Raw genomic sequence first — 11,189 nt, 5'->3', positions numbered from 1 at the left:
GGTCTTGGTCCCCCAGGGAGCTTGGGTGATGAACTTGTCTAGGCCCATGGCCAACCCTGTACCCCAAGGTCTCTCAGCTGCTGAGGCAGACAAAGGGTCCTGCCCACCCTGGACTGGCTCTCTGCTGGGCACCAGGGGCCCGAGCCCCGTCCTCACTCCATGGCGGTGCCCCGGCCGGGACGGTTTGGAGTGGGGTGCACGTGCTCATCTGTCCAGCAGTTTGTCTCCAGGCACACGATGTGGGTGCTCCTCCAGGACGACAGCGGGGTTCGGGGGCTCTGGAAGAGCTGAGTGCTGGGTCCAGCAGGACTCTGGTCATGAGCCTATGTCCTCTGGGCCTCTGGTATTTTCCTGGCCCACTGCAGGCACTTCTGACCCTTCCTGAGAACCATGAGTAGGCCCGGTTAGGGTTCCCGGTAGAACCTCCACCGAACTCCACGCCAAGTGCCGCTGTGTCCTGCAGGGACAGAGGACAGGGCCTGGCCAGGCTGGCCATGGTGGCCCGTGTCGTGGCAGGTTGTGTGGGACAGACAGGCCTGGAAAGGACACCTACCTTGCATGCAGTGGTCAGTCCTGAGCTGTCCTGATGCCATCCTAAGTCACCAACTCCCTGGGGGCCATGGACATGCGTCAGTGGGCGGGAGGACTCGAAGGTCACCCCTCATAACCAGACAGTGCCAGAGACCCGGCCCCCCCTCCCTGGCTTCCCATCCTCCCAGCGGCCAGCACAGAGCTGCAGAGGGCCACACCCCCTGTGGCTTTCAGGGGAAAAGTGTGTGATCTGGCAGCTCCACTCCAGCTGCTGGGCACAGCTGGGACCCCTGAGAGTGCTGCCTTTTGAGCCCCATCTTGAGGCCCCACAGGGCCTGTGGCAGCTGCACTGACAGAGGTTGCAGAGCCTGGGGCAGGAGGGAGATTCACCACGGAGCACTGGTGCCCAGAGGCCTCCCAGCTCTGACCCAGGCGGCGCTGAGCTGAGCAGAGGGCGGGCCGGGCCTGGGGGCTCCAGCAGCTTCAGGCTGTGGCAGGAGGAAGCAGAGCAGAAGAAAAGAAGCCAGGGCCCTGGGCCACGGCCCCCGCTTCCTCTTGGGGACGGGAGCTGCGGCTCAGCCGTGCTGACTGCTGCCTCCCCAGCTGCTCCCCGGAGCCTCCGCCATTTCAAGCAGGGCAGGTCAGAGCAGGTGGGGCCCGAGGCTCTGGAAAAATGGGGGTGAGCAGGCTGGAGGGTCCAGGGAAAGCAGCAGCACAGACCTGGATTCCACACATTTCCTGTCGCAACTGGATCACTGGAGAAGGCAAGGGAGCTGTTAATTACTACACAGAATGAGGCGCAAACTGGGACTCCTCAGGGCCAAGGCGCCATAGCCTACTTCTCATCACCTCCCGGCTGTGTGGGCTTGGAGATGTTACATAACCTTTCTGAATTCTGCTTTGTGCATCTACAGGGCAGGGCTGTCCCCCTGGGACAGATGGGGGGATGGCAGGGACGGGCCTCGTCCTGTGGGCTCCACCACAGCTCCAGCCCAGTCGGAGCGCTTCCTCCGTGGGCCAGGAAGGGCCCAACCAGTCAGCTCCCTGGTGAGGCCTCAGGGGTGCCTGCGGCTGGAGAAATAAACTGGTCCCTCATGCCCTCCAGTGGGGTGACAGCACAAGTGGGGAGTCAGGTTCCTCCCGCAGGTCCTCCTGAGTCTGGAGGTCCCCTGCCTTGCCCAGCCCGAGGCACAGCTGTCACCACCAGGGCCACACACCCGCCTGTGTCCCCGGGGCTGAGGAGCCGGTCCAGCGCAGGGGGTGGGGCTCTGCTCAGCCGGTGTCACCACTGCCACACGACACGTGGAACCAGGCACCCTTGCTGGACTGGGTGCTGGGTGACCTGGGCCTCAAGCCACCCCTGAGTGGAATGATCTCCACCTGCCTGCAGGCACTCGAGGTAGCAGCATACACCCAGTACTCACCCAGCCAGGTCCCTCCATCTGACACGCAACCAAGGGCCCCAGAGGCGCTGGGGCAGGAAGTGGACCAGTCCTCCGGGTGGGGGTGGGGCTGGGGCCAGCCTCAGACCTGGAGTCCTCTGGTCTCCCCTCCTCAGCGGAGCCAAGGACTGGACAAAGGGGAAACCAAGAGGTATATTAATATTCTCTTGTCCACAGAATGTTTTTTGTTTTTTGCCAGTCCTGGGCCTTGGACTCAGGGCCTGAGCACTGTCCCTGGCTTCCTTTTTGCTCAAAGCTAGCACTCTACCACTTGAGCCACAGCGCCACTTCCATTTCTGGCTTTTTCTGTTTATGTGGTACTGAGGAATCGAGCCCAGGGCTTCATGCATGCAAGGGGAGCACTCTACCCCTAAGCCATATTCCCAGCCCCAGAATGTTTTATTTCTATCCAGTGGTTACTTAAAAAAAAAAAAAAGGTATCTTTCCAAGTTGCCCTGGTTGGCTTTAATCCTAGGCTCAAGTGACCCTTTTGCCTCGGCTTCTAGAGGACCGGGACTACAGATGTGTACACATGGCCCAGCTCCAATGTTGACAATCTGGCAGGCAAAAGAATGGCATCTCATGGTTTTAATTTATACTTTTAATTGGCAAGTTTAAGCATTTTCATTTTCTTTATGGGCTGTTTGTACTTCTGAGAGCAGATTATTCACATTCTTTGTTCAGTTGTCCTCTGCGCTTTTTCTTAGTGATTTATAGGTGCTCTTTGTATATCATGGAGATGAATTCTTTGTAATGTACTGTCACTTGACTTTTAAAGTGGTTGGTGTGGTCTCACACAGGGAGCCCGACCATTTGTGTCCCCCGCGTGCGCTGATTCCTTTGGTGCTGGGCTCTGTGTCAGGCCCAGGGCTGCTCTAGGACAGACGGTGTGGTGCTTGCTTCAGATGCTCTGAGAGGCAGTGGCCACCACACTTGCGATGGCGGCAAAACATGCTTTTTTTTTTTTTTTTTGCCAGACCTGGGCCTTGAACTCAGGGCCTGAGCACTGTCCCTGGCTTCTTTTTGCTCAAGGCTAGCACTCTGCCACTTGAGCCACAGCGCCACTTCTGTCCATTTTCTACATATATGGTGCTGAGGAATTGAACCCACGGCTTCCTGTATACGAGGCAAGCACTCTTGCCACTAGGCCATATTCCCGGCCCCAAAACGTGCTATTTAATAGAAAATCTTTATTTTAAACAATAAGAACTGTCACCCCAAGCATTTATTTACATATTAATTGATATGAGTAAAAATTGTGCGTGCTATGAGATGACTTGCCAGCTTTCTAGGCACAGATGGTCACACGTAGACCAGAGGGAAGGGGTGTGGGCGAGGGGCTGTTAGGAAAGCGCATAAGAGGGTTTGAGGAAGGGTCTATTTTTAGGCTTGGGTGGAGCCATGATCCCCAGTTTTCCACTGGCTCCTGATGTCGCTCGAGAGCCAAGCACGGCCGGACCAGATCCTGCTGCACTGGAGGATTTACTTTTGGAAGACGTCTTTCTGCACGTGGTGGACACCCTAAAATGTGACAGAGAAAAGAAAATGCAGATGGTAAATAAAAACAAGGAGTGCTGTGTCCTTCTAACCTGCCCAGAGCTACCGCCATAGTCTTCCTTGGTCTCATCTGTGCATTTTCTGCCCAGAAACCCCAGGGGAAGACAGGATCTCTGCTAACCTGAAGTAAAGGACCACCACTGCCCACCACACAACTTTGTTCTGAATTTGTCCTTCTGGAATGTTAAGGATTGTTTTCCATGGACCCTCACTCCACTGGCCACCCCTTTTGGGCAGCGCTGAGACGCCTCCTCTGGGGTAACAGCTGAGATCCACATACCTAATCTATTCTGAGCAAATCAAGCAAGTAAGAACACCTTGTTCTGGGACCCCAACCCCCTGGCCAGCATACACTCTGGAACAAATGCATTTGTGCAGGCAGCTTGGCGGGTGAGGAGATAGGGCAGTGCTGGATGCCCTGGGCAGCTGGAGGATAAGCAAGCTCTATCCAGACAAGCTCGGCCCAGGGAAGGCTGCAGATGTGGCTCCCTGGGGAGGCCACATTGCCCCATCCACTGGCGTGTGTCTGGATTATGCTGCCAGCAGCAGGGAACTCACCAGCTCTTCCCTCCCACTTGCTGTGCTTCAACCAGAGAGAGGTCCTGGCCAGGCCTATGGGAGTCCACCCTGCATACCACCTCTCCTGATGACCCTAGCACAGCAGCTCCCCCTAGACCCCCACAACACACAACAACTAGCAGTGACAACAGCAAGGCCACCCCTCCGTCTGCTGGGGGGGGGGGGGTGCTGACTACAGGAATCCCAGCACACAGGCAGGAAGAGTGGGTCGAGGGAGCAATGCAGAACTGGAGTGGTTCTGCAAACATGAAAAACTCTTGCCGGAGGGCAATTTCATCGCAGATCTGCTGGAGATCTGCTAAAGCAGCAGAGAAGCAGCCTGAAATTCCCCATGCTGACTTCCTGCTGAGAAATGAAGCCTGGAGTGAAAACCTGCTGTTTATGTTGATTTACAGAGTCACGGCCTCCATCTTCCTCCCACTCAGAGCCTGGAACACAACTGGCTCATTGTGCATTATCCTGGAGAGGCAAGAAAGGGCAAGGTGGAGAGCTGAGGGCCCTGGCAGTGTTCCTTCACTGACAGGGACTCGCCAGGTGAGCAGGCTGGGGGCTGGAGCACCTCTCAGCCCGCAGGGGAAGCAGGAGCATGGAGCCATTACAAAGAGGCTGATGCAAGGTTGAGAAGTTACCAAGTCAACTGGTTGCAGCCAGTAGGGACTAGGAAAGAATCCCTTCTCAAACGCAGGCTAATTACAACCTACGTGCCAACTGCCACTGGCTTTTGGACAATATGAGTTTTTACTACTTCTTATTAAATTAGGCTCTAAGGTGTTACAGCAAAGTGCTTCATTCTTACAAACAAATGCTGTGAAAATTAAGTAAGGGAGCCAACGGCAATAAATGCTTTCTTCTAGCAAGTAAAACTGACATGAGAAAGCAGGCGCAGATGTGCGTATGCACAGACTTGGTTGGTGACAGAATCCAGGCCAGGCCAGAGCTTCCATGCCAGGCCCCGAGGTTGAACCAGAAGCCATTTGAGGTCTCGGCTCTGGGTGAGCAAGGGAGGAAGCGAGTGATCCCCAAGGAGGAAGAGTAAATGAAAGAAATGAGAAACTGTCCTCACTGGAGAATATCTGCTGGTCACTTGCGCACGCAAACCCACAAAATTAAACTAACCTTTAATAATGCCTTTAACTTCTGTACTCTGGCAGAAGGATTAGCACATAGAAAACATTTGTGTACAGATTTAACAAGAAATGACAATTTGGTAATGCCCTGCCTTCCTTTCTTTTTCCCCATTCAATCTTGTTTGCTTTTTTTTTTTTAATTACCCAGAAAGAAAAGAGGTAGAAAGACTGCAAAGGCAAACACAACAGCTTGCAAAACTTGACTGCAAACTTGTTTCCCTATTTCTAGGCAATTCTGTTACAATCTGAAGTTATTTTGGGGCCACATTCTCCACAAGGATGGGCGGCCCAGCACAGAAGTCAGGAAACAATGTAATTACCAGAAGTAGCTGCTGAGATCTGGCCCTGCTATCTCTGTGCTTCCCTCGTGCACCTCGTGCACAGTGCCCGGCCCAGATCCAGGCCAGCAGGGATAGGGAAGACAAGCCATTGTGCACCTCCCAGAGGCCTGGCCTGGGAGTCCGGGCGTGACTCAAATATAGAGCACCTGTAAGGCCCTGAGTTTAAACCCAACCCCAGTCCAGCCTTCTGTTTCCTGGGCTCTCTCCTCAGCTTCCCTGCCGAGGCTGGGGCTGAGGCTCCCAGAAGGCAGGGACTCACATTCTGCAGGTAGCAAAGTATCTTGAGGAAGTTATCCAAATCCAAAAAACAAAACAAAAAAAAAGAGTAAGGTCAAAATTGGAGATGTTTTGGCAAACCAGACAGAATATTGTAGTCATAGTCAACTTAGGTATAGATTGTATTTTTTGGCAGTGGTAAGGCTTGGTCAGGGTCTCATGCTTTCTAGGCTGTGCTCTATCACTTGAATCATGTCTCCATCCCTGCTTTTTGCTGGTTATTTGGAAATGGAGTCTCATTGACTCTTCTGCCCTGGCTGGCTTCAAATCACCATCCTCTAGATCTTAACCTCCTGAGTAGCCAGGATGAAAGACATGAGCCACTGGTGCCTGGCTTGGTGTATAGTATTTAAAAATCAGAAGCAATTTTTTTTTTTTTTGTCAGTCCTGGGGCTTGAACTCAGGGCCAGGCACTGTCCCTGGCTTCTTTTTGCTCGAGGCTAGCACTCTATCACTTGAGCCACAGTGCCACTTCTGGCTTTTTCTCTTTATTTGGTACTGAGGAATAGAACCTAGGGCTTCATGCATGCTAGGCAAGCACTCTACCACTAAGCCACATTCCCAGCCCAGAAACAATTTTTTTTATAACTGAGAGGCAATATTCAATCATGGTTAACTTTTTGTAGGTAATCTTGCTTTAGTCCCTTTAGCTGATTCAGTAGAGACAGCCCTATTTTTCTGTAGGGGATGTGTATGTGTATTGAGTACAGTAAGTGGTTCCCCTTCTCTGCAGGCAATGTCTAAAACCATGGGGTAACATGCCCATCACAAAATTTAACTTACAAATTAGGCACATCCTGGGTACCAGTGGATCTCACCTGTATTCCTGCCTACTCAGGAGACTGGGATCTGAGGATGGTGATTGGAAGCCGGCTGGGACAGGAAACTCTATGAGAGTCTTATCTTAAATTAGCTACCAAAATGCTGGAAGTAGAGCTGTGGCTTATGTGGTAAACTTCCAGCCTTGGGCAAAGGCTGAAGAAGAGCACTTTAGGCCCTGAATGCAAGCCTCAGGATGGGCATACATATATACAATAACAAATAAACAAATAAATAAATAAAATTAGGCATGGTAAGAAGCTATTAGCAATAACAGTCAGTAATGAAACAATAATTTTTAATAATATACTATAATAAAAATTATGAGTATGGAAAAAATGGCTTTTAATAAATGCTTCAGAGCAAGCCAGAGCAGTTATACACACTATTATCTTTGTCTCCTTTGTATTCCAAGTTACAAATGGTTCTGAAGAACATACCCTCTGGTCTTGAGACCACCGTAGCTCGTTCTTCTCCTCTTGGGCCTCTGGGAGGCTGACGTCTTCTTCCTTTTCCTTTCGTTTCTGGTTTTGTTTGCAAAGTAGTGAGAAGATACAGGCGCCTCGTCATAGTCATCATCGTCCAGCTCCTCCGGGGCACTCCTTCCCGTGCCTCTGCTCCCCGGGCCTCGGCCCAGAGAGCTGTCCTCAGCTACAATGGAGAATGTAGACGGTCACAGGAGAAGCAAGCTGGGCCGGGAGTCTGTGGACTCCGAGATTGGGAGGGACTTGACATTTCTTTTCCATTTCAGAGAGGCCTAGTGTGCTTAACAGCAATTTATTATTAGTGAAAGAGAATAAAAATTAATTCCTTAAAAAATATGTGGTAGACTTTAACTTATGAAGAGAAAGAGCTAGCACATGGGACAGACACTGTGCACAGCCTGTGGTCTGAGGGAATCCGAAAAGTAGAAAATGCTAAATAAATATCAGGTAAGTTTGGTTGTCATTTTAACAACCAATAAAGGAAATGTAAACCATGTTCTCTCATCTTCAAACAATAGCTTCTTAGTAAAGGGGCACCAAAATAATTCTAAACCACATTTTACTCTTCATAAACAAAAACCACTTCTTTGCATAATCGTTGTGAACATTTCACAAACCATGCAGGAAACAAGCCTTGGAAAGGGCGCCCCAGCGGTGTGGATTTCCGTAGGGATTTGCATCCCAAGGCATGAAGCCTAAGCTCTACTTCCTTCAGCAGGTGTGGCCTCTCAGCCCAGGCTCCTGCAGGAGAGCACACAGCATGGGGTGCAGGGCTCGGCAGTCCTCACCCCGTGGCTCTCCTCACCCGGAAAGTAGGGGTGAGGATGAGGAGGTATGGTGACAGGCAGAGCTCTTGGCACAGCGTGTATGCCAGGCCCTGGATACACAAGGTGGATGGCAACCAAGAGTGGACAGCCTGCTAGGCTGTTGCCCCAGGACAGCCCTGTCTCAGGTCAGCAAACGCCCCCTCCAAACCAGTTACTAATACACAACACACGTAAACTTCCTATCAAGATGGCCTAATGTATTCAGAGCATGACTTTTAACGGAATAATATCAAATAAAGGAATTTATGAAAATCTTACTCTTTTAGCACCCGGTTAATAGCTAAAAGCATTGTGAAAAGAGTGTAAAGCATGTACTACCCCAGGCCTCGACTGGAGTGGGCGGCCACTTAACTGGCCAGTCTTCTGGGTCTCACCAGTAATGGCAGGGGAGCGGCTCACTTTTGCTCCTCTTCTGTCTCCTACAATGTAATGCTTGGGTCTTGGTTTTTCTCTTGGTCAGTGCTTTCCAGAGTCCAGGATGGGCCTCCAGCAGCACTGGAAGTGCCCTCCTGGGAGCTGATTCTGTCAGTGACTAACACTAGCATTCCAGTGACGTGTTCCCTTTCAACTCATCTAAACTTTCCTCTCAACTACTACCTTAGATGTGCTTGTTAGAGAACACATTTCTAATGCAGGTAAGGATAGGGGGCCACACAGAGGAAGATGGGGACAGAACGTGATGAGACCCAGGACTCTTGATTCTCTGGGCACTAGCCTGACCACTAGCTGGGCCATAGATCTCCACTTGGGACATGCTCAGTGCCTGGCATCTCTAGGAATCCAAACGCCAGCATCCTCTAGGAGGTGCCTGCCGTACACACTCCTAGGGGCTACTCTTGAGGACTTGAACTTCAACGTGACAAGGTGTAGGGATAAAGAATACTACCTGGAAATCACACTACTCTACCTCAGTGAGATCATCACATAACATTAAAATGCTTTTAGAAAAGACATCTGGCTGAATACTGAACCTGGCAATGTCCACTCAGAGTATTTCTGTAATATCGGGATCATTTCTGCACCATATTTTTCCAGCTTGTCTTCAGTAACACCATCAATTTGAAGCAAAACCTCAGGATCAGAAGATAAAGATTCTGTGCAAGAACATAAAATTAAGAATTTAAATGACCACCTATAGAAAACCATTGAGTTCAGTTTCACTGAGTTCAGCCCATGTCTGTTAAGTACCAACTAACTGCTCAGCACTGGGCATATGGGCCACTTCCCTAAAAGGCAAGCAGCACCATGGAGGTGGCAGATAGGCTCAGAGGCCAATGCCTCTTCCAGGCGGGGCCAGGGAGACGGCCATGGGCACGTGAGCAACTGGAGGGAACCATGGGCTAGGTGCGCGCATGTCGCTCACATCCCGCTGCTAAGACTTGTCCAGCTCTATGACTGCGGTCCTTCCTCTATTCGTTGACAAAAACCCACGCTCTCCTCCACCTCTAACTTTCCCCCTCACTCCAGATGCGCACTTCCCACCCAAGGTGGCAGAACCATGTGTGTCTTCCCTCAATGCTCTCCATGTTGGGAGAAACAAGCAGGCTGGCGCCTTTGGGGCGAGAAGACATCCATCTTGCAGCTGAGGAAGCCTGTCACTTAAAGGCTACTTTGACTGCAGTACAGAAAATGGATGGTAAGAAGGGGAAACTGGGAGCCTGGGGGAGCCATTGCAGGATCAAGTGAGAAGGAGACAGGAGGGGCTAGAGTAAGATCTGAGGCTGGCTCTACAGCACTGACTGATACTGTGGCTTTGGGGAAGGAGTCATAACTCCCATATATCTGTCTGGAGCCAAGAGTAGATTTCTAATCTTTCCAATCTGTGATGCTTGCATTGATCCTATATTTAGAGGAAAAGTGACAGATGGTGACTTAGGGGTCTAAGAGAATATGACACGGGAGAGGTAAGTAGAAATGTAGGCACTGGGCAGAATTTGTATTTCATCTGCAGCGCTGTTAGTTTCAGGAGTTTTGAGAAGATGAAAATGTACCTCAGGTTCACATTTGCAAGTAAGGTAGTCAGTGTGAACGGCCAGTGAGCGGGTGCTGGGGCTCATGGCTGTAATCCACGTTACTTAGGAGGCTGAGATCTGAGGACTGAGGTTCAAAGATAGCCTACATAGGGGCTGGGATTATGGCCTAGTGGTAAAGTGCTCGTCTTGTATACATGAAGCCCTGGGTTCGATTCCTCAGCACCACATATATAGAAAAAGCCAGAAGTGGCGCTATGGCTCAAGTCACTGAGTGCTAGCCTTGAGCAAAAGGAAGCCAGGGACAGTGCTCAGGCCCTGAGTCCAAGGTCCAGGACTGGAAAAAAAAAAAAAAAAAAGATAGCCCACATAGACAAATCTGAGAGACTCTTATCTCCAGCTAACCAGTAAAAAGGCAGAAGTGGTCAGGTGCTGGTGGTTCACATCTGTAATCCTAACTACTTGGGAGGATGAGATCTGAGGATCACAGACCGAAACCAGTCTGGGCAGAAAAGCCCGAGACTTTTATCTCCAATTAATTCCAAAAAGCTATAAATGGAGCTATTATGCTTAAGTGCCCAAAGTGCCAGCTTTGTGCAGGAAAGCTTAGCAAGGGAGTACTCTTGAGACCTCAAGTTCAAGCCCCAGGACTGGCACCCCCTGAAAAAAAAAAGGCTACAGAAAAAAGGAAAAACTTTTTTCCCCCCACAACTGCTGATAGCCAAATGGATACTGTCCTGTGGTTGTCAATACCTGTTTGTGTGGCATCTATCTATCTATCTATCTATCTATCTATCTATCTATCTATCTATCTACTACCTATCTGTCTGTTTGCCTATTTTTTGCCAGCTTCTTTGTGCTAAAGGCTAGCACTCTGAAACTTGAGCCACAGCACCACTTCTGGCCTTTTCTATATATGTGGTGCTGGGGAATTGAACCCAGGGCTTCATGTATATGAGGCAAGCACTCTTGCCACTAGGCCATATCCCAAGCCCCTATCTATTTTTGATGATCATGGGGCTTGAAATTTGGGGCTGGGTTCTAGCCCTGAGCTTCTTTTGCTCAAGGCTAGAGCTCTACCACTTGAGCCACAGTGCCATTTCCAGTTTTTTTTTTTAGTAGTTTATTGGAGGTAAGAGTCTAGTCTCACAGACTTTCCTGCCTGACTGGCTTCAAACCTCAATCCTTAGATCTCTGCCTCCTGAGTAGCTAGGATTACAGGCATGAGGTACCGT

General features: G+C 50.4%; 1 protein-coding gene across 1 annotated transcript in view; it reads right to left on the bottom strand.

Moving 5' to 3' along the window:
• Positions 1-3,142: 3,142 nt before the first annotated feature.
• The window catches only part of Blm (BLM RecQ like helicase), a 48,329-nt gene continuing 40,282 nt past the window's right edge, over positions 3,143-11,189 (bottom strand). The window contains exons 20-22 of the mRNA XM_048329537.1: positions 8,956-9,078; positions 7,113-7,323; positions 3,143-3,494 (exon numbers count right to left, since the gene is read on the bottom strand). Coding sequence (XP_048185494.1) covers positions 3,317-3,494; positions 7,113-7,323; positions 8,956-9,078 — 512 coding nt within the window. The 3' untranslated portion in view covers positions 3,143-3,316. The remainder of the gene's footprint in view (positions 3,495-7,112; positions 7,324-8,955; positions 9,079-11,189) is intronic.

This window comes from Perognathus longimembris, chromosome 20 (assembly GCF_023159225.1).
Source record: "Perognathus longimembris pacificus isolate PPM17 chromosome 20, ASM2315922v1, whole genome shotgun sequence".
In the NCBI taxonomy this organism is placed as follows: domain Eukaryota; kingdom Metazoa; phylum Chordata; class Mammalia; order Rodentia; family Heteromyidae; genus Perognathus; species Perognathus longimembris.
The sequence above is the reverse complement of the archived record's forward strand: the minus strand, read 5'-3'. Positions and strand labels throughout refer to the sequence as shown.